The 23,605-nt window shown below is 36.9% G+C and overlaps 3 protein-coding genes across 3 annotated transcripts in view; 1 reads left to right on the top strand and 2 right to left on the bottom strand.

The window, feature by feature from the left end:
* LOC132559374 (uncharacterized) overlaps positions 1-4,190 on the top strand; it is a 32,082-nt gene extending 27,892 nt beyond the window's left edge. The window contains exons 12-13 of the mRNA XM_060223985.1: positions 3,075-3,119; positions 3,511-4,190. Coding sequence (XP_060079968.1) covers positions 3,075-3,119; positions 3,511-3,630 — 165 coding nt within the window. The 3' untranslated portion in view covers positions 3,631-4,190. The remainder of the gene's footprint in view (positions 1-3,074; positions 3,120-3,510) is intronic.
* Positions 4,191-8,499: 4,309 nt separating this feature from the next.
* LOC132559187 (uncharacterized) lies at positions 8,500-10,767 on the bottom strand. The gene is made up of 2 exons (XM_060223810.1): positions 9,370-10,767; positions 8,500-8,730 (listed from the first exon to the last, which is right to left on the bottom strand). The coding sequence occupies exons 1-2, from the start codon at positions 10,765-10,767 to the stop codon at positions 8,500-8,502; spliced, it is 1,629 nt and encodes a 542-aa protein (XP_060079793.1).
* A 3,013-nt stretch (positions 10,768-13,780) lies between these two features.
* LOC132558848 (uncharacterized) lies at positions 13,781-21,963 on the bottom strand. The gene is made up of 4 exons (XM_060223469.1): positions 21,307-21,963; positions 17,727-17,750; positions 14,405-14,443; positions 13,781-14,023 (listed from the first exon to the last, which is right to left on the bottom strand). The coding sequence occupies exons 1-4, from the start codon at positions 21,961-21,963 to the stop codon at positions 13,781-13,783; spliced, it is 963 nt and encodes a 320-aa protein (XP_060079452.1).
* Positions 21,964-23,605: the final 1,642 nt, after the last annotated feature.

Below are 23,605 nucleotides of genomic sequence, written 5' to 3'. Positions count from 1 at the left end.
TTGATGTAGTGTTATGTAAGTACTCTCATTGATGTAGTGTTATGTAAGTACCTCTGATTGATGTAGTGTTATGTAAGTACTAATATTGATGTAGTGTTATGTAAGTACTCTGATTGATGTAGTGTTATGTAAGTACTCTCATTGATGTAGTGTTATGTAAGTACCTCTGATTGATGTAGTGTTATGTAAGTACTAATATTGATGTAGTGTTATGTAAGTACTCTCATTGATGTAGTGTTATGTAAGTACCTCTGATTGATGTAGTGTTATGTAAGTACTCTGATTGATGTAGTGTTATGTAAGTACTAATATTGATGTAGTGTTATGTAAGTACTAATATTGATGTAGTGTTATGTAAGTACTCTGATTGATGTAGTGTTATGTAAGTACTAATATTGATGTAGTGTTATGTAAGTACTAATATTGATGTAGTGTTATGTAAGTACTCTCTTTGATGTAGTGTTATGTAAGTACCTCTGATTGATGTAGTGTTATGTAAGTACTCTCATTGATGTAGTGTTATGTAAGTACTCTGATTGATGTAGTGTTATGTAAGTACTCTCATTGATGTAGTGTTATGTAAGTACCTCTGATTGATGTAGTGTTATGTAAGTATTCTGATTGATGTAGTGTTATGTAAGTACTCTGATTGATGTAGTGTTATGTAAGTACTCTGATTGATGTAGTGTTATGTAAGTACTAATATTGATGTAATGTTATGTAAGTACTAATATTGATGTAGTGTTATGTAAGTACTCTGATTGATGTAGTGTTACGTAAGTACTCTGATTGATGTAGTGTTACGTAAGTACTCTGATTGATGTAGTGTTATGTAAGTACTAATATTGATGTAGTGTTACGTAAGTACTCTGATTGATGTAGTGTTATGTAAGTACTCTGATTGATGTAGTGTTATGTAAGTACTCTGATTGATGTAGTGTTATGTAAGTACTCTGATTGATGTAGTGTTATGTAAGTACTCTGATTGATGTAGTGTTATGTAAGTACCTCTGATTGATGTAGTGTTATGTAAGTACCTCTGATTGATGTAGTGTTATGTAAGTACTAATATTGATGTCGTGTTATTTAAGTACTAATATTGATGTAGTGTTATGTAAGTACTAATATTGATGTAGTGTTACGTAAGTACTAATATTGATGTAGTGTTATGTAAGTACTAATATTGATGTAGTGTTATGTAAGTACTCTGATTGATGTAGTGTGATGTAAGTACTAATATTGATGTAGTGTTATGTAAGTACTAATATTGATGTAATGTTATGTAAGTACTCTGATTGATGTAGTGTTATGTAAGTACTCTGATTGATGTAATGTTATGTAAGTACTCTGATTGATGTAGTGTTATGTAAGTATTCTTATTGATGTCGTGTTATGTAAGTACTCTGATTGATGTAGTGTTACGTAAGTACTAATATTGATGTAGTGTTATGTAAGTACTAATATTGATGTAATGTTATGTAAGTACTCTGATTGATGTAGTGTTATGTAAGTACTCTGATTGATGTAGTGTTATGTAAGTACTCTGATTGATGTAGTGTTATGTAAGTACTGTGATTGATGTAGTGTTATGTAAGTATTCTTATTGATGTCGTGTTATTTAAGTACTAATATTGATGTAGTGTTATGTAAGTACTAATATTGATGTAGTGTTATGTAAGTACTCTGATTGATGTAGTGTTATGTAAGTACTCTGATTGATGTCGTGTTATTTAAGTACTAATATTGATGTAGTGTTATGTAAGTACTAATATTGATGTAGTGTTATGTAAGTACTCTGATTGATGTCGTGTTATGTAAGTATTCTTATTGATGTCGTGTTATGTAAGTACTCTTATTGATGTAGTGTGATGTAGTCATTATCTATGCGATAATAAACCCAGGTCTGGTAATGAACTTTTGTGTACAGTTGTATCTATAATTGTTCAATAAATAGACATTTTCTTGTCTTGTTACCAAGATCGTCACTTTTACGGTTTTATGGGTTTCAGTTTTAAATGGTAGGTTTTGGCTTCTTGTAGCCTAAGGGGTGAGGCCCAAGAAGGTAAATTCAATTAAGTCTTTGAAGTCTTTTCTTCTGTCAGGATGAAGGGATTTCCACTCATATATTTTGACCTAGAGCACCCTTGAATGCTCAGTTTTGTATAAACAGTATCTCTGACCCCTTTGGAGCAGAGGGTCAGAGATGCAGGGACCAATAGGTGAAGTAGAGATAAATCTTTAAAATCTTATTCCTGCTGGGATGAAGGGATTTGGACCAAATTTTGTCTGGAGCATCCTTTGGTGAGAGGGTCTGTATCAGTTTTGTATTAACAGTATGTCTTGCACTTCTAGGGCCTCTGAGGTAGGTTCCAATATGTGAAATTCAGTAAATCTTTTAAATTCTTTCAGATCTGTTGGGATGAAGGGATTTCACTCAGATTTTTCCTGAAGCTTAGGATAGAGAGAATCTGATTTTGTTAGTTGTTTGACCCTCTTAGGTTCAGAGGTCAGCAATATAGAAAATTGATGTAAATCTTCGCTGTCATTCTTCTTTATTTTAGATAAGGCAATTTTGACCAAACCAGATGAGTGATACAGGCCCTTTGGGCCTGTTGTTGTTAGTTAATATCCAAAGTAAATTCCATATCTGACACCTGTCATCAAGTGATTGTCAGTGTACTGCTGGATGTTTCAACCCTGAACCACGACATCCTCCTCTTGATTGGTCGGTAGTGATGACCAAACCACCAATCAGTGAACTCTAAATTCCAACATTTGTTTTTTCTGATAATTCAGCATTAAAGTTATGAGGCGGTGTTGATATGTTATTAAAAGAAGTTGCAAATTTCTCAGTAGAATTCCTCCAGCAGTAAAAAGGGAAAAACAGACTACTATCAGTCTAATAGAAAAACTGACTTTGTAGCCATCGAAAAGCAAAAGTGAACTTTTCAACACAAATGTTCCCTGTTCTTTATAATGAATCCAGAATGAAAACTGTAGTTGTATTATCAATTTAAATTATTCCAGTATTAAACACTAATTAATGTTAATTTAGTCTAACATCTGTTTTGCAGGTGATTATAAACTTATCAAAACCCGGTGAGGATAACACCAAGAAGGTAAGGCTAATTCTGATGATTTGGTTTCTGTTTAATAACTCTCTTTAAATGATTTTGTTTCAAAAGCTTAATTTTGTTAGATTCATAAAAACTCAAAATTATTAGATTTTTTTTCATAAACATTTGATTGATGATTTGATTTCTGCAAAAAAATTGTCAAACAAAAAAATAAGTGAATCATTCAAGATTAGTATGGAAATGTGCAATGACTGGAAATGCACTAAACATAGGTCTAAACAACTTCTCAAAACTGAAATTTTAACAACACAATTTTAGCTCAATTGCCAGAAAAGCAGGTGTGAGCATATACATTTATTTATTGTTGTAAACATCAGTCTAATTGAAGGTGGGTTGCTGTGTAAATACAGTTGATATTCAATCTATTTTACAGGTTCTTTTTAACTCTCATGAATTCCAAGGGTCGGCAAAAAGCTCAAAGAAAAAGGCCAAGAAAGATGCAGCAAAAATGTGTATAATGGAACTAAGACGTGCTGGTTACATTATCCCATAATACAGCAGACCATTTGATGATAAAGTTGTGTCTTTCAGAACTAGGACATACTGGTTACATTTCCCAAAACACAGCAGACCATTTGATGATGAAGTTGTGTCTTTCAGAACTAGGACATACTGGTTACATTTCCCATAACACAGCAAACCATTTGATGATGAAGTTGTGTCTTTCAGAACTAGGACATACTGGTTACATTTCCCAAAACACAGCAGACCATTTGATGATGAAGTTGTGTCTTTCAGAACTAGGACATACTGGTTACATTTCCCATAACACAGCAAACCATTTGATGATGAAGTTGTGTCTTTCAGAACTAGGACATACTGGTTACATTATCCCATTATACAGCAGACCATTTGATGATGAAGTTGTGTCTTTCAGAACTAGGACATACTGGTTACATTTCCCATATGTTTGGAATGCAAAAGTAAAACAACATATGTCTAGTTAAATGGTAAGGTGTGGAGACATAAATATATCATTTGATATTTTAAAACACAGAAAATAGCATTGTGTATAAAAGGAATCCATTGTGTATAAATGACAATCTTTTAATAAAAATTACAGTTGTACTGTAGAAGATAAATTGTTTCATTATTAGCATATTAATGAAAATAGAGTACTTACTGTCTTTATTTTTAGTACAATGTTGTCTTAATCGATTAATCAATCTTAATGCCCACAATTGTATGATCTTTATTAGTTTGCTGTTTTCTCTTCTATCCTCATATTTCATCTGAACACTTATCATGGGCAATAAGATACAAAAAAAACCTTCATATGTTAACAAAGATCATTCCAGTACAGAAATGGTGAAAAACTGTTGCTTTCAAAATCCAAGATGGCACCCTTTCAGCCATTTTGTTATTTTCAAAACAAGAAAAAAAGAACTATAGGCTTTGAACAAAAGCAAATCATAGTAAAATCAAAACAGGAAGTTCAAACCAAAAGGCAAGAATCCAGTCAGAATACAGACAGACCTAAAGAGACAAGGACTCTACAGGAACAGAGGAGACACTATAGCAAAAGACAAGGACTCAACAGGAACAGAGGAGACATAGAAAGAGACAAGGACTCAACAGGAACAGAGGAGACATAGCAAAAGACAAGGACTCAACAGGAACAGAGGAGACACTATAGCAAAAGACAAGGACTCAACAGGAACAGAGGAGACACTATAGCAAAATGTAAGGACTCAACAGGAACAGAGGAGACACTATAGCAAACGACAAGGACTCTACAGAAACAGAGGAGACACTATAGCAAAAGACAAGGACTCAACAGGAACAGAGGAGACACTATAGCAAGAGACAAGGACTCAACAGGAACAGAGGAGACATAGAAAGAGACAAGGACTCAACAGGAACAGAGGAGACATAGCAAAATGCAAGGACTCAACAGAAACAGAGGAGACATTAAAGCAAAAGACAATGAATCAACAGGAACAGAGGAGACATAGAAAGAGACAAGGACTCAACAGGAACAGAGGAGACACTATAGCAAAAGACAAGGAATCAACAGGAACAGAGGAGACATAGCAAAAGACAAGGACTCAACAGGAACAGAGGAGACACTATAGCAAAAGACAAGGAATCAACAGGAACAGAGGAGACACTATAGCAAAAGACAAGGACTCAACAGGAACAGAGGAGACACTAAAGCAAAAGACAAGGAATCAACAGGAACAGAGGAGACACTATAGCAAAAGACAAGGACTCAACAGGAACAGAGGAGACACTATAGCAAAAGACAAGGACTCAACAGAAACAGAGGAGACATAGCAAAAGACAAGGACTCAACAGGAACAGAGGAGACACTAAAGCAAAAGACAAGGAATCAACAGGAACAGAGGAGACACTATAGCAAAAGACAAGGAATCAACAGGAACAGAGGAGACACTATAGCAAAAGACAAGGACTCAACAGGAACAGAGGAGACACTATAGCAAAAGACAAGGACTCAACAGGAACAGAGGAGACACTATAGCAAAAGACAAGGAATCAACAGGAACAGAGGAGACACTATAGCAAAAGACAAGGAATCAACAGGAACAGAGGAGACACTATAGCAAAAGACAAGGAATCAACAGGAACAGAGGAGACACTATAGCAAAAGACAAGGACTCAACAGGAACAGAGGAGACACTATAGCAAAAGACAAGGACTCAACAGGAACAGAGGAGACATAGCAAAAGACAAGGACTCAACAGGAACAGAGGAGACACTAAAGCAAAAGACAAGGAATCAACAGGAACAGAGGAGACACTATAGCAAAAGACAAGGAATCAACAGGAACAGAGGAGACACTATAGCAAAAGACAAGGACTCAACAGGAACAGAGGAGACACTATAGCAAAAGACATGGACTCAACAGGAACAGAGGAGACACTATAGCAAAAGACAAGGACTCAACAGGAACAGAGGAGACATAGCAAAAGACAAGGACTCAACAGGAACAGAGGAGACACTAAAGCAAAAGACAAGGAATCAACAGGAACAGAGGAGACACTATAGCAAAAGACAAGGAATCAACAGGAACAGAGGAGACACTATAGCAAAAGACAAGGACTCAACAGGAACAGAGGAGACATAGCAAAAGACAAGGACTCAACAGGAACAGAGGAGACACTAAAGCAAAAGACAAGGAATCAACAGGAACAGAGGAGACACTATAGCAAAAGACAAGGACTCTACAGGAACAGAGGAGACACTATAGCAAAAGACAAGGACTCAACATGAAGAGAGGAGATGCCAAGAAGAATCATGGGGAAAGGAGAGGATGACAAATCACTCAAAAAGAACAAAAGAGGCACCAATATGAAAAAGAAGAAATCACCAAAACAAAAGGAATTGAGATTGGAATAGATGCTAAAATGGAAAGAACAGGAAAAAGGGAAGGTATCAATACAAAGGGAAGACAGCAACATTAAAATTCCAAATTAGAACAGGAATTGAGGGGACACTTAGATATAAGTAACCTTATCCAAAGTAGTAGGACAGTGAAAAAACATATTTACAAAAATCAGGCTTTTTACCACTGACATTGGTAGCAATATTGATACTCGTCCTCCTTCCTACCAAAGCCACAATCTAAGAAAACTGTAGCTACACAGGAAGACATGAAGGAAAGTCGCAATTTTACACCTGCTTATATCAGACAAAGAACAGGAGTGTGTTAAAGGGACATTCTTCACCAGGTGTGCATTTCTAGATATTCTGTACCAGAACTCTTTCTGCTTACTTCTTGAAGTATCTTCAGCATATAGATATCTTTCCTCTGGCCAGTTTAGACCAAGTTTGTGGAAATCCCATTGACCATTTCAGAATTAGGCAGTCAAAATATAGCACATTTATCACGTGTCTATTTTGGAACTGAAGCATTCAAAACCCAGGATTTATTTCAACAATGAAAACAAAAACGAAAATGTCTAATGAGAGTTCATTTTAATGCATAGATTCAAGCAAAGATTAACTTATATAAAGGATGCTATCATCGCAGAAATCAAAGTTTGTACTATTGGAACGGACATATATGACATTAAATATACTTCTAGGATTAAATAGACTGAACAATATCATCAGCTACCAATAATTTTGTAAATGACGCAAAGAGCTTTGTTAATGTATTGACCCATTGTATAATATCTTCAAAAAGGTAGTTCAAACGTTTTATGAAAAAGATGAAAATTCCACACCTATAGACTTTAGAGAGCTCAACACCAATGCTGAAAATATGTCTTACAGCTTCAAGTCTTGGAAATTACCACCACAGAAATTATGTGAAAATCTTTGAATGGATAAACTTTATATATGCATCTACTGGCAAATTATACACAAATTTATTGTTCTTGGAGTGAATTAGGGTTATGTTTCCTTTGATCTTTTCAGTTTGACTTGAATCTAATATATGGCTGTATGTATGTATTATTCTTTTCATGTCCATGCAGTCCCCAGACAGCCACAGGTATGTGTTATAGATAATGGCCATATACACACTCAATTAAAGTACAAAAACAACAATGGATGACATCACAGTTAGACTTTGAGCTGCACAATGCACACCAAATGAAGTATCCATTTTTGTCCATTTTTGTAAAATACACATGTGTAAATGTGCTGTGACATAGTTAGGACCAAAGGTAAATCAAACTAACTAAATCTATATTTAGATTTTTTACATGATGAATATTGTAAGTGTGTGTGTGTTGACTAAGGCATACAATTTCCATATGATCATTGGTAGATACGCAAGAACAGTGTTATTTAAATAGTATACAGAATCCTAATTATTCCAGAGTATTTTTTTCAAAATAGATTGAATTCTTGCCAATCTTGATATCCAAGAAAACAAATCATTATATCAGAATGTGACATTTAAAGTCCAGACAAAAATACTTTCTTCTCTTTAATTTTCTTCAAACCATATGATAGTAGTATGATAACTACTGGGGCTCGTTTCCATTGATGACCAGACTAATATTTACGTCCAGCATCAGTGATCTGTATATAACTATGTATTCTCTGTTTATACTGTTAATAAACACAAGCCCCTCAACTCTGATAAATAAATGTGTGAGGTTTGGGATGTGATTCTCCAATGACACGAGCTTTGACAACTGATACTTTACTTACAATATTCATGCTGATTGAACGAAAAAGCTTGTACTCAATATATATAGATATATATGCTGTTTCTTCGACCGATCCAACACTAATTGAAGTCCTGCGCTGTGAGAGTCAAATCACATGAGCTACCTGCGGCGGGTATCCCATAAAATGTTGTTAAACGTCATAGTAGAGGATATATGTAATTTGACCTAAATAAGGGACAATCTTCTTTAAATACTTTAAGCTTTAAGAGTAACGATTATTTTGTTTCCTTTTTGTTCCATATTGCTCTGTCCCGATATTTTGTATATGCTACTGGAATGAATTCTTTATGTGACGTGAACTTCGACTTGATCGTCAGGTACTTATCATTCGATACGCTTCGGTGGTGTTCATGTATTTCTAACGGTATTCGTCTCTTTCGATGGTGTTCCACATTCATCCAGCCTCCGCCAACACGAACCATGACGGCCTCTCGCTTTGGTAAATGCTGTAACAAAATGGACACGGTGTTAAAGTTATGACGTACAGGCCTCTACATTGTTACAGATGGGAATATTTATCAACCAGAACTTTTGTTTTAAATGCAGACGCAACACTCCGACAGAATCATTTCAAATACCGGACGCAACACACAAAAAAAGTTTACGTTTTATCGGGCCTGCGATGAAAAGCCGCGAAAACGAGACTGTTACCAAAACAATGAAAATTGAAGTTGACCAAAAGTGGTGAACTTATTTTGAAGTTACGATTTAAATTACCCTTATTTCTAATCCATGTCTCAACACCGATGGTTAGTTCAAGGGGGTCGCACGTTCGACCCCAGCTATTGATAACATGATTCCATGCTCTTTTGTTTATTTTATTTACACAAAATACATTTATATCGCACGCCGGGTTTGTCCCGTGAACAGTCACAGTCATTTTTAGGCGAGGACTCCTATTAGCACAACCAACACAGCATACACCTGTGAAAGAAAAACCGTCACGGGCAGGTAGCTTTAGAAGTCCACCCAAGGTTACTTTATTGTTAGAACACGTATTCAATATTACTATGACAATTACTTAATTTTTATTTTTTGTTTTCCTTACTTTGATTGTAGAATATCAATGTATTGCTTTAACTCACCTTTAAAGGAAACATGGGGCGTGGTGGAATCGGTTTATGCTTGTACGGAGGAGGTATTTCCGGTTCCGGTTTGTACATGATAAGTTCTCGTTCGCGATGAACAGTATCTCGAATATGGAGTGGATGGTCCCCTTCACCATCAACAAATGGACCATCGGCAGGATCAATATCCGCCAGTATAGCAGTCTTGAAATTGTCTAGTTTCGGTTTCTCGCCTATGTATTTTGGCATTTTGGATATTTTCTTCTGTGGTCTCTCTGTCGGTGACTTAGGCGGTTTTGGAAGAAAGACAACCGGCGTAGTTTCAGTGGGATTCGGTTCGATTTCTAGTTCAATTTTTTCACGTAGAAATATCTTGCGTGTACTTGTTATTTTGTTTTTGTTTGTGTCCGGTGGGGTGGTGTCAGTGGAGTCGTTGCTCGAATGAACAGAGGTGAGATTTTCTGTGGAGTCTGATAAATCTGAAGAGCCATTTGTCGAGTATTCCTCGTAACTCTTGGGATTCGATCGGACTTGTTTAGCAACTATAGTTTTGGTTTCTATCTTTGGTGGAGATACTGGTATCACAGCAGGGGGTTTACGGCGGGGTGTCGCCCATCGTTTATCATCATCGTCGTCATCCTCATCATCGTCGTCATCCTCATCATCGTCGTCATCCTCATCATCATCGTCATCTTCATCGATGATAATGATTTTATCATTTAATTTGTCACCCATCAGTTGTTTGTCCTCTTCCGTACTCAATGTGTCTGTATCTGAATCTTTTTCATCATTGGAGGAATCATGACATCGGCACGTGACCACGGTTGTCTTCCAGCAGCATGACGTCACCACGATGTCTACACAACCACAACAACACGTGTCAACAACGGTATCAACAGATTCTTCGTCGTCTGTTGATTGGTTTTCCTCAGACACCTGTTCAGGTCTCGGAGACGAGTAGACCACGCCACTTGTCTTGCGCCTGTATCTATATCTCTGAGGTTGCCATGGAATGTTGCTGCCATTCCTGTCGACCGACTCAATAAAATCTCGTCGGGCGCCATCAGGTTGCCAAAGGTGACGTGCTCGCCAACCATAATTACGCATATCATCTGAATCACTGCTGTGTCCTGGGTACGTTTTCACATAGGTGTTCCGACCGTAAAGAGGCTCAACGGGCGTATAGCTGTATCGGGCACGAGCATTTCTGTAAGAAACTTCACGTGAATATCCATCCGTGCTATATCCATAATGAGTACTCCCGGTACTGTTTAGATCAGAAAAATTCCAACCAACCCTCTTCTGTCGTCGACGTCCATCACGATGTCCTGAGGATACAGAGTACCTGTAGCTGGGGCGAGACAGGTAGCTGGGATAGACACTTGTTTGCGAAGGCAAGTAATACTCCTGTACCATGTCTCATACTCCAGACTCATAAAACAAAAAAATGCGGAAAATCTCTGACCTCTTCACATTGATACCCCCGTAGAACAACAAAACTTCCACTTCAAATCTCACTATGGTACGGTTAACGTACCTCCTTTTTGTTAATTCCTGGCTCTTCTCTGCAGAATCTTCAAGAATTATTCTTGAATGTCGTATGGTTGTCAAAACTGAAATATTTGACCTAATTCGAAAGAAGTATAAAGCGTTCAAGTTCGAATGTGGTTTGTTTTGAAGTATAGCCAATGTCAACGTGATCCACTGGTAGTGTACAAAGCTATCTGTGTTTCGAATCGTGTGTTACCAAGAACTGTGTATTCATCCCTTTTGTTATTCAGATCAGCGATCGTTTGTCTTACATGTAAATGTGATCAAGTCTATATCTATATATATATATATATGTATACACTACTTGTTCCAGCTAGCTATATCGGCAGCAGTTATTGTATACACATACAAAATGCATTTTTTTAATCCTAAGAAGTTCTAATATTATATATAGTCACTCGGTGTAACACACTAGTAAACACTGTGGGCTGTAGTTAAGGAAACAATATGATACAGGTATAAAGTGTTTCTATTCCATTAAATTAGTTTTATATGAAATTAATCTTGAAATTATTCTATACTGTAAATTTCACACACTCAGGTACTTTGATTGTTGGGTACGTCAAGGTCATAGTTTACTGTACTGACTGTCTCTCATTATATAAAAGAAATAAACCCTTGTGGTTGATGCAACACAACTCTTTTGCATTGAAAAAGAAACATAATAGTTATCCCAAAAGGATCTTAAAGCTCGCCATTGTCTGGTCATTATTTGTTCTTTAAAACGTGGATCTTTTCCCTTCTTTTCTAATATTTCTTCCGTTCTCGCTCTGAATTACATGAAATCTGAGAATTTGTGTGAGAAATAGCGGTGATAATATTTAACCGATGGTGGTCACCTGTCGGATTTTTTTTCTTAATCAGTACCAAAATCAAAAGAGCCCAACTAGAGACAAAGCGGAAAATTAAGAAAGACCCATCTTATACTTCAGAAGAAATAGCGACAACAAGGACGTATAGCTTACCAACTGATGATGGTGGGCTTAAAATAAAAAAAAAACAACTTCATGTGTACATCATGTTTTTATTATCGGTATAATGTAATCATTATGAAATTGGGTACAGTTCTGATTTCAGCGAGGTATTTTTTCTTCTAATTATAACTTTTATTAACATTATATCACACATTAAGTATACAGCGATAACGCGTATTGTGATTGAGGAAAGCTGTGAAAAGAAATTTTCTGGAAATTTCATTGTTGGGAAAATCTGATATAGATATAGACAAACAATAACTAATAATTTATGGGGGCGGGGTTTAACTCCTGTTTGAAATACGTTAAAATACAAAACCTTGATTAAATATTACAAATTCCATTATACATAAAAGCATATTATGCAGGTACAGTGTATGTAGACATACATCTATATACGTAAGACACGTCGAAATGAATGATAACATGTAACTATTGAGGAGCAAGAAGTACATTTTCTCCAAAAAAAAAAAAAAAAAAGGTAATTTTTCAGCTTGTTTCATTTCTCATGAACAGTAAAGTACATTGAGGCTTTTTTATTTGGGAGCGGGGAGGGGGGAGTTGAAAACTCTCCAATCACTTAATACATCTTTTGAGGGGATGGGGGTTATCCGGGACAAATGGAGATGTGTATTATTTCAATATTATTATTTTCATAATTAATTCAGATTGACTTTATCAACACTAGATATACTTACGATATAATGTACATGTTATCGTATAAAAGATGCAGAAGTGAATATATTGTAGCACCTTTCCATACAAATTCAGAATAACGAAATCTTTTAAGTCAGATAGCAAAGCGTTTGAATTATCCGGAATCCGGATTAACGAGTTCAGTTGTATAAGTTTCCATTGAAGAAGACTAAAACTATTGATTAAGTAGAGTGTATTTCTGCTGCCACTAAACTACTTGCGTCGGAGATATAACATAATGTCTACATTTGATTATCACAGAAAATTCATCACAATAAAATGCCTACATGATACAGAATATATTATGTGTATATTTGTTTAAAAGGCCTTTCAAATCCTGATGTTTCACTCGCTAAATGATCAAAGATGCAGAATCACGAAACAGTATTGGTCTTTGAAGTCTAGAATGTAATTTTTGTTTGAAAATTATATATTTTAAAATAATAAACTTTGAGTAAAACAAACATTTTACTTTAAATTGTGACCCAAGGGAAATATCTGAATGACTTTGTTTTCTTTTCTTGTTTTCGTCATCTTTGGCTAGAAACCAACATGTGTATTTATTGATACCAGTTTATCTGTCTACTGTATAATAACACATGTATTCCACATTTAATAAATTAAACGAATATGTTCATACTGTACAACGGCTGGACTGTTTCGTGTTCCTGAAATTAGGAAATTAAGCATGACTTGCTGGAGGTTTTCGTATCAAGCTGATAAAAAAACAATATATCCTTTTACAGAGTAAACGCTGTACAGTTCAGCAAGTCTGTTCAATATTTTCTGTTTACAAGTCATACTGTCGTAATGAGCACGATCATTTCTGCTTATTCCTCGTTGTCATCTTTTCATGACGTAATGTTGCATTGTCATGCTACGCCTGCTTCCGGTTAGCATGAGCTGACAGTTTATATATATATATATCGTTCCATAATTATTTTACTTAGAACTGCTTCCGTGGAATTAAAATGAAGGTTACTGCTTTATGACCAATGTATTCCCGGACCCGATCCTAATAAGCGCGTATTTATTGAAATTTATCCTGTTCCTCCGTCTTCCTCCCTATTGTACTTTCGGTTCCATCACTCTTTTCTTTGTTTATACTGAACAGACAATTCAATAGAGTCGGAACGGTTTCATTCATCTGTGCACAACATCCGGGTCCTTATAAATCTGGACGTACTTCGGTTCCGTCAACTCATTATCTATGTTAATTTAACCGACGGGTCCCAAGGGTCTCGGACAATCTCCTCTCTGTACTTCCGATATGCGATAGGTACGTATTTCTGTTTCGTTGCGAAGCGCGATTTGATGAAGAGAAACTTGTCCCGGTTTGCGTCACGATTGTGCTCATAGACCTTAAGGGGGATGTGATGGTTACGATGGTGTTCCACCTTCATCCAGCCTCCTCCCACGCGCACCATCATCGATTTCCCTTTCGGAACAGACTGAAAGTTGGAAGAGAGATTGCATGTTATATTGTTTTCGAGAAAAATTGTAATAATACCATTAGATGTAAACCGAGGTGGATATACATTGTAATAATACCATTATATGTAAACCGAGGTGGATATACATTGTAATAATACCATTATATGTAAACCTAGGTGGATATACATTGTAATAATACCATTATATGTAAACCGAGGTGGATGTAAATTATTTCTATTATTATTATCGTGAACCAAGCCCCTGTGCTCTGAATTTGGTACACAGATGGCATATAAGATATATGTATATAAAGTACATCTTAAGATTATACCTATTTCGTGTCTATACAAATTCAGAAGTAGATTTAAAGTAAGTCGGGATCACGCGGAAATACTTACGTTGACTTTGTACAGTGCTGTGGCAGATTTCGTGAAGACCTGCAAAATCATTTAAATGTAGTGAGTAAATTGGTGTCTTAAATTCAGTACATGTGGAGAATTTACAGCCGTTTGTAGTTCAAGGCGCGGACTTGTGGTGGGTGTAGTTACTCATCGTGAAAAACCTTCATATGTACACGTTAAGCTTCCCACTCTCTCAGCTTATTTAGCCTTGTACAGCATTACACTACAGCTGATCTGTGCCTAAACATTATCAATTTGTTTTCAAATTCAAAGTTTTATTATTCGAAAATTCTATTAGACGTGGAGTGACTATTTGAATGTATACACCTCTCATACATAAAACCCCTTATACTTCAGAGTCGTGTACAATTTACATATCCATATATACATTGTACACACACTGCTGAAGTATTTGAATAGTTGAACCTAGAGTTCGATGTCTCTGTGGTGTATCATAGAGACGCAAAGATTCTATGTTCTTTGAAAACCTAAAAATATTTAATTGTTGCTCGGCAAATATAGCCATGCAGGGTTTTTAAAACAGAATGAGAAGAAATCTAATGTGTGAACACTGAGCGCACTCTGAAAATCGAGAAGTATGTTAGAGGAGGGAGTTATCTTTTACATGAATAAAATTTATTTTAAGCATGTTTTATAAATATGAGAAATTTGTTTTACTTAACAACTTACATACATGACAATCTCTCCCCCCCCTCTCTCTCGCTCTCTCTCTCCCCCCACCCCCTCCCCTGCCCCTCTTCTAAGTAACACATTTACAACATTACAGACAACCCTCTCCAAATCCCCGGATTATATGTATAACATAATAATCTGTCTTGATATAAATGGTTACAGACAACCCTCTCCAAATCCCCGGATTATATGTATAACATAATAATCTGTCTTGATATAAATGGTTGTGTTCGACTCGAGACTGATCACATACCTAACAAACGAAATCCATTTTTAATCATTATTAATAACAAAGTTATTGAAATTGTTCCCCACTGAAATCAGGTATACAGGTATGTACGTTTACATAGGACTTTCACACTGATGTTCTCGGGACAGGTTGACGTGACACGAAACCATTCCCATACACCCACTTACAAATAGCGAAAGGCTTTGAAGTCATTAGCTTGTCAGTAATTGATAATAAATATAGTCTACTACGGGCGTATTGTTGTGGATAAGATTTATTTTGTTAACAGTGAAATCAGTGTAGTAATCACTTTTTTCGTCTTTATTGGAATCAAAATGTCGGCAATTATTTAAAACGCTGAATGGATGAACATATTTAGTAAGGTTTCAGTAATGTAGGAATGACCTTGTTCAATAACTGTTAGGGAATTCATACAAGCATGTAGGAAATTATCACAGACGAACGTCAAACTGGAATTTTAATGTGTTTCAAATGACAGCATAAAAATATGTATATATAAAAAAAAACCCGCTATATTTGCATTTACTCCAGATGGCTTCAAGTACAATGACGACAAGCATTTGAAATCTAGAACATTCAGGTCAACGGTATATGATATAGCTGAGTCACTGTCTTTCACACAAAACTTAAGACGGTTGTTGCCCCTTATAAAGGGCCTTTGGCGTCCATCGGCCGAAGGATTAAAGAGACACCTTAATTTACACTACCGTTCTCATTTTCAGTTTATAACTCTGAATTTGTTTTATATTCTATGTATGTGATGTAAAATATGTAATATTTTGTGACTTATTTTGTGTCTCGATAAAGGGGCAGATTGCCTCGCAAAATTAACAATTCACTTCTCCATACCGTCGTTATTACTTCATTGATTATATATATATATATATTCGGAGACTTAAATAAGAATTAAATTTTCGATTCGTAATAGTATATGTACATGTACAATATATAATGCTTCCTTGTTTAAGTAACCGAGCCGTGTCCGTCACTGAAGGATTAAATTTTTGACCTATAAAATACACCTTGTTTACTAGTACGCACCTAACACGTGTTTATTACCTATATATTCTGGTGACTTTAAAACCCAATTAATTCCGCTGACAGTCCTCCCTTCTCAATTTAACTCTATTCAAGTTGAAACACGAACGTAAGTCTACACGACTTTTTACTTTGGTGTAAACTTAGAAGATATCCTCGGATCATCTATTGTAACAGTGACATTTGAAATCGTCCTATCGACGGCAAACCCACGATATTGAACTAAAAATACCATACACACTCATACACACACTTTTTTTTAAATTCTTCATACCCGTATCAATTGATTTTTACTTTCTCTACTCGTTCACTTGCACTTTTTTCCACTAAATTTGTGTTAGAGAAGTGACAACCAGCAGTCTACCATGCAGTGTACAATGGATACTCTGTTTCACGCCCCACCCTCTGTTGGTAAGATTCTGATTTACAAAAATTTGGCGTAAGTTTCAAACAATGCACAAGGAATGCCCGCACAAGGTCTTATAAATGAATCATTTGTTATTCATTAATCAGAGAATTCTTGTTTGTTAGATTTTCTTGTCAAAACACGCCGCCTCAGTGGCACAGGCAAATTTACAACTAAAACCAAGAAGGCGATATTCATTTCATCTTGTACAGAACTCATAATTTTTAAGCGTGAATTTGAATAATACAGCTTCGTTTTTATAGTTGTAATGTTTGAAAATATGAAACGCCAAACCGCCCAATTCAATTAAAAAATTTTAAGCAGCCTAACTGCATATTGCTTAACGACCCTAATTACTGTACCGCTATGGGCATTTCCTCTGACCTATTTTCCTCGTATTACTGTCCAAATGAACAAACATATTAAACGAGTGGACTAGATAGTTTCTTATCTACTACATATATATGTATCAATAAGTAGTTATATATCTGTACATTCCTTAAACCTGTGTTTACGTACATTGTAATTAAAGTCACTATTTTCTCACGTGATTAACTTTTTCCATGTGCATATAACCACAATTCTTAACCTTGTACATCAGTATATAAATGAACTTTTTTTTCTATGCGGTATCGGTGTCCAGGGTGACAAGTTTCCGCTTAATTGCACCATTTCTTTAACAGAAATTTTCCATCAACGACTTAAAATTTATGATTTCGGTAAATAAAGAGACCTATGTATTTCCGATATGTCGACGAATTCCATTAGATAGAGGAGTACACATTACATAATTAAATTTTCAAATTAATCGATACAGGCCCCCTTTGTGGAAACGAAAACGACGTAAATTGCTACAAGGACTACAGACCTTTATTAAATGGCTACAGACAGTTAGTTTGCGTTAAGTCAAAGAAATAATTAAAACAACCTACCCGTAATAATGCGTCATCTTTTTTCTGAAATACAATTTACAGAGTTGTATTACTAGGTGACGAGTATAAGCAGTATACATACATTGTATGTGTACGTAAAGGTAAAATGTCATATAATTCAATTCAATCAATCGATACAGGTATTTTTTTATCTGTATTGTATAATATGATGTAAACAAATTGTCGTATATTACAGGCAAGAAGTGTAAGTAAAATTTTATCAGAAGCATGAAAGATCTTATACAGGTATTATAATATACGATCCATGAACATTTCATACGACATGGGTAAACTCTCAAAGGGAACATGAATATTATAGACTAATTTTAATGATGCATGTGAAAAAAAAACTGGGACGGACACTAGTGAAACTCCCCCCTTTTAATCAATAAGATATTTCTCTTTATTTCACTGTCAGAAATGTATTAAATTATGTATTTCTATTTGTGAGTGTGTATTTCGTCAGAGACAGAAACAAAATGTATTGTAATCAACACGCCTACAAGTAGATGCTTGATAACCGTCATGGCTTCCAGCCTAACAAAGAGTTTGCTAGTGGACAATTTATGGATCGCAATCCGACTAATCTCGCACACATCGCCAGTTTATATCTACCGAGAACATCCAGTAATGGTAGTAAAATCGATTTCTAAACAGGTCTGTCTACAATTAACTGGCAATGACGACATATACAGTAGACTACCTGTGGTTTGATGGTAAATGGGCTCTACAGCTAAGATGTGACAGAGAGAACACACGTATACACAAACAGAAAGTATGATCGGCGGATGAGGGTTAGTGAAAGACACATTCTCCTTCATATAAGACATCACGACAAAGCATCAAATGGTATCGGCATATCACGACATACCATAAAACGGTATCGGTATATCACGACATACCATAAAACGATGTTGGTATATCACGACATACCATAAAACGATGTTCTGATATCGCGACACAGCATTTAACGATGTTGTGATATCACGACACAGCATTTAACGATGCTGTGATATCACCAAACAGTATTGGCATATCACGACATATACCATAAAACGATATTGGTATGTCACGACACAACATAAAATGAGGTTGAGATATCACGACACAGCATTAAACGGTATCGGCACAATATAAAACATTATTACGACACGACTAATATGGATATCGCGTAAAAACAACAGGATACCGGAATATCACGACGGCACATCATGACATAATTGCGGTGTATCATGACACAGCATCGCACGGTATCGGGCCGGAAATTTGTACTACAGAGCATTAGAAAAATCCCGATATCACGACATTTACCGGACATCACGATACCCGCTAATGTTAGTCAGGCACAGCAATGTGTTTCAATGTTGTCTTATATTTGGAGGAAATATATTGTGTCATTATTAAAAGAATGAGAAAACATTAAAAACAAACATAAACTAGAATAACACCCAGTATCTTATCCAAATGATCTTTAAGCTTATTTTCGCTCAAAAAATATTTTGGATAAGGTTCTGAAGCCAAGCAGTGACGAATCTAAAGAAACTTCTGGAAACCAGTCAACCGTCAACCCCCTTTCTCCTCCACTTCCTCCCCAACCAAGTTTATACATTTACCAATTTAAAATTCACAGTTTTCATCCCAGACAGGTTTCTAAATTTGCCACTGCTAGGTAACACAACATAGGATCATAGTGAGTAAACAGTAAATAGACAGTGACAGGTAACTGTAGAGAAGGCCTTCGTAATCGTCATAATTAGAACAAGGATAGGTATAAACCACGAGGACTATTTTACAATAAAGATGAATTTGTCAAGACGTAAACCTATAGAAGTTTGTTTATTTGTATCTTTATCAAATGCATTAATCTATTGAATTAAAGCTATTTCTACAATCACGTTATCAAATTTTAATTTCCATACTGCTTTCGTCTGTTTGTGGTATTTACAAAGGACTTTAAATTTAAATACTGGTTCCAAAATTGAAATTCAAATTACAATAATATATCTCCATGATTTAATATATATGTTTTGACAAATGTATCAGTATCGACAAAGGCAAACTCTACAAACATGTTATTAGAAAATACCTTCTTGTTAACAGGAATTTCAGGACATGATTTTACAGGACGAAGACCGTGAGAGGTTTCCACTACATTCTTAACTTCCGGTTCCGGTTCTGGTTCCGGATCCAGACGATGTTCAGGTTTTATGATGTTATAGACAATAGGAGGCGGAGTTCCACCTCTAGAATAAAGAGATTTCGTAGGAACAGAATAGTAAACAGGATCCACCACATTGAGTATTTCCGGTTCTTGTTTTGATTTCGGTTTCTTCCGATTCTTTCTCGGCCGAGACAGACATTTGGAATTACGAGATTTTGTAGGATGAGTTAAGTTTGGCCGTTCCAAAATGTGATCTGGTTTAAGTTCCCAGTTTTTTAAGTATTCATATCTTGCCTTTGGTGCGTTAGTTGAAAAAGGATAATAATCAGTATTCGTAACGGTGCCAGCATCCGGTTTCGCTTTGTTAAAAGGAGGTGAACATTTTGAATGAGAAGATTTAGTTGGAAGGATAGAGTAAACAGGATCCCCACTTTCATAAACTTCTGGTCTCTGAACTGGTTTCGGTTTCTCAGCAAGTGAAATTACAGGAAGTGGGGCTCCTTTGACAGGAAGTGGATTAACATTAACAGAAAAGTACAAAGGTTCAGAAGGAGAGCTAACATCCGGTTTTACGTAAAGTTCAGGTCTAGAAATACCATACATTACCGGTGGTGGTGGCGGAGGTGGTGTTTGTGGTGCTGGTATCTCAATCCTATGTGGTGGCTTTGTTAACACTAAAACCTCCTCTTGTGGTTCTATTTCCGGTTCCTCTATATTGATGACTGCCGTTTTATATCCACGAATTGGCGTCGGTTCATATGGCGAAAGAGGTTCAACTTCCGGTGATGGCGTCCTCTCTCGTATGCTAGGGGGTGGGGAGATCACCCTGGGACTTGGCACAGGGGTATGATCTCGACTTGGGACGGGGCTTGGGGCAGGGCTGGGGAAGGGGGAGGTATAGGATGATGTAGAGGGTGTAGAAGGAGGAGAAGGAATATGTACTGTTTGGCATGCCATGTTTCGTACAAGCTTCTTTTTCGGCTCTTCGACTATATACTTTGTGGTCATCTGAACACCCACGTGGCGTTGTGTTGGTTTTGACGTAGATGGAATCATAGGTGGTTTGCTGGATACGTGAATATCCCGCTCATACATAGGTGGACGAGGGGGGAGTGTAGGGGCCAGCTGTTCGCGATGAAGAGTCTGTACCGGTTGCACTTTCCTGACGTACCGCGCATGCTCCGCTGACCGCGGCCTAGACATAAGCCTGGAGGAACGTGCGACATTAGCATACTCGCGTGTACTATTTCCTAGGTCACGTGACACCACGCGTTTTTCGTATGTTGCTGAGCGCGGTCGAGGCACGAGTCTTCTTGTATCTATTTCGTCGTATGTATCTGACTCTGTCTCGTCAGTATACGAATCTGAATAATCCGACATCCGGTCATGTGTCCGATAAAATAAATACTGTTTATCTACCTTAGGCTGTTCCGTTTGTTTAACAGTCTCCTTCTGTGCCTCTTCCTCTTCTTCCGCAGAATCAAGACACGTACAACGGAGCATTTTGACACCAGTACAACAGTAAATGCTGTCCACGATTTCCACACAGCCACAACAACATGTCTCCACCTCTTTGTCTACCGTTTCAACCTTCGGCTTCGTCTCAACCGTCTCCCGGACGTAATACCGCTCGGGAGACGGGGAGACGCGCCGTCTTTCCGGGGAAGGTGACACGCGACGTCGTTCTGGAGACGCGATCACATGCCGTCTGTCCGAACTACGAACAATATTTCTGCTTTCCACAATACGTTTATCCGGATTCCGATTAACGACTCTGTCATGTGAAGTGTGGTTTACAACCCTTCGCTCCGGAACAGTCATGATCCTTCCAGCCCCGTAGGAATCTACTCTCCTCCTGTCCCTGTATCCCATGCTAGCACTCTGTCGACTACTCAGACCGTCTCTACGAAATCTTTCTAAGTTTACAGTACCAACACTCTCCACGTTTCCACCCTGCCTTCGTTCTGTCTCCAGTGGTCGTTCTATACGTCCGTATCCGAGTTCTCTGCCATACACTCTCTCACTTTCCGAAAAATCTAATTCCCCTCCTGTAACGTCACTTGGAGCCCCCCGCATTCTGGACTCGTAAAACACTAGTAAATAATCGATAAATCACTACACAACAGCTTAACCCGTGGTCAGTAACGGCATATTTCTCCATAGAAATCCAGACCAAAAAATCACCACATACACAACACTACTGCTCCATTATATCTGTGTTCGGGTAAATGTCAACGACAGGCTTTCCCTGATCCGTCAGGTATCATAACATCGTTCACGTGTTTGTGACCTTAGTTACCATCAACAAACTCAATACCTTAGAAGACCGACAGGTCAGCCTTAACACGTCACAGCGATCGTTGACCAACACTAAGCCGCTGGACAATGAGACCACGTAATTGTAATTCCCACCTGTAGTCAGATACAAAAAGACAGCTATTGTGACGACAGACGAGGAAATTACCTTATTGTTTATATTTTCCCATATAGACATGTGTTACACTACGGTACACTAAGTAAAACCCAAGATCTGTGAAATACCCAGTATCCAATGTTCAGTCTGACAAAATAAATACAAAACCGGTTTTCGTGTAGAAAATTCCGTTATGGATCTATAAGTTAAACATAAGAGTGTTTTCACTATACCTGACTGGTTTTACAGGTAACAGACAGGTACTATATCACCCCTACAGGTACGTCTTTATAAAAAAATACAATTACGGCGAAAGTGGTCATGTTACATCTAAGTACTGTGTAGACTACATTTTCACTGAAAGATATAATTGATGTGTACTATTTACAGAGGAGGGTCAATTAAAAAACGTGTGTGTGTCAATCTAATTGAAATTTGATTCGTTTTTCACTAATTTTACGTTGATGTATCAACGAGACATTATGGATATGTTACATGTCAAATTATAATTAGACAATTTAATTACAGCCTTGTAGTAATTCCCATTAAGTGTACAGATATGCACACGAAAACACATTCTTTTGAGAATAAAGGAGATAGCATCGACCAGCGCTTCTTTCACAAAATCGGGAGATTGCTGATGAAGAATTCGGAAATATACTGTTGGAATCGTTAGCATATCAACAACTTTACTTTTTTTCAAAATGAGGATTGATGTAAATACAAAACAATTGTTTATACACGCACGGAAAAAACAAACAGAACAAAAAAATAATAATCCAAGTATTTTTATCGCTAATTTCAAAAGTTATATTATGAATTATAAAAGTGGTAAAATTAGAATAGTTAAAAATTTAACTTTGCTTTCGTAACGCTCCAATGGTCAGCGGAAATTTTTCGGGTTTCGAACCTAGGCAACGAATACTGCCAAACGGTTTTGAGTCAATAGCAACTGCCCATGACGGCCAGCTATCCGTATAGTTTTGCTTCACCGTTACAGATTTATCGCTGAACATGGAGCTTTTTCAGAGATGACAGCCGTATTCGGTTGTACCGTCGGCCGGAAGTCAGCGTTGGGTGGGGCTGGGACTGGGGGGGGGGGAGGGGGCGGCTGGGTGGGTTGAGGATAAAATTGCAATGTATGGAAAGATCCTTTTAGTTATACTGGAAAGCAATTTAACCAGTGTGGATGAGGAGGGCATTACAGTGTACGGAGGGACCCCTTTGGGTTACACTGATAGGTAACTTAACCTGTGTGGATGAGGAGGACATTACAGTGTACGGAGGGACCCCTATGGTTATACT

Source organism: Ylistrum balloti, unplaced genomic scaffold (genome assembly GCF_031769215.1).
Source record: "Ylistrum balloti isolate Yb309-2 unplaced genomic scaffold, AGI_CSIRO_Ybal_v1 Utg369662, whole genome shotgun sequence".
Lineage (NCBI taxonomy): Eukaryota > Metazoa > Mollusca > Bivalvia > Pectinida > Pectinidae > Ylistrum > Ylistrum balloti.
The sequence above is the reverse complement of the archived record's forward strand: the minus strand, read 5'-3'. Positions and strand labels throughout refer to the sequence as shown.

Excerpts from the sequence above, each read along its gene's own strand:
- LOC132559187 (XM_060223810.1), bottom strand. The coding sequence starts at position 10,767 with ATGGTACAGGAGTATTACTTGCCTTCGCAAACAAGTGTCTATCCCAGC. Across the intron at positions 8,731-9,369 it reads GCCCCATGTTTCCTTTAAAG|CATTTACCAAAGCGAGAGGC; the intron begins GTGAGTTAAAGC and ends ATTTTGTTACAG.
- LOC132558848 (XM_060223469.1), bottom strand. The coding sequence starts at position 21,963 with ATGCGGGGGGCTCCAAGTGACGTTACAGGAGGGGAATTAGATTTTTCG. Across the intron at positions 14,444-17,726 it reads AAGATGACGCATTATTACGG|GTCTTCACGAAATCTGCCAC; the intron begins GTAGGTTGTTTT and ends ATGATTTTGCAG. Across the intron at positions 14,024-14,404 it reads CAGCACTGTACAAAGTCAAC|TCTGTTCCGAAAGGGAAATC; the intron begins GTAAGTATTTCC and ends TCCAACTTTCAG.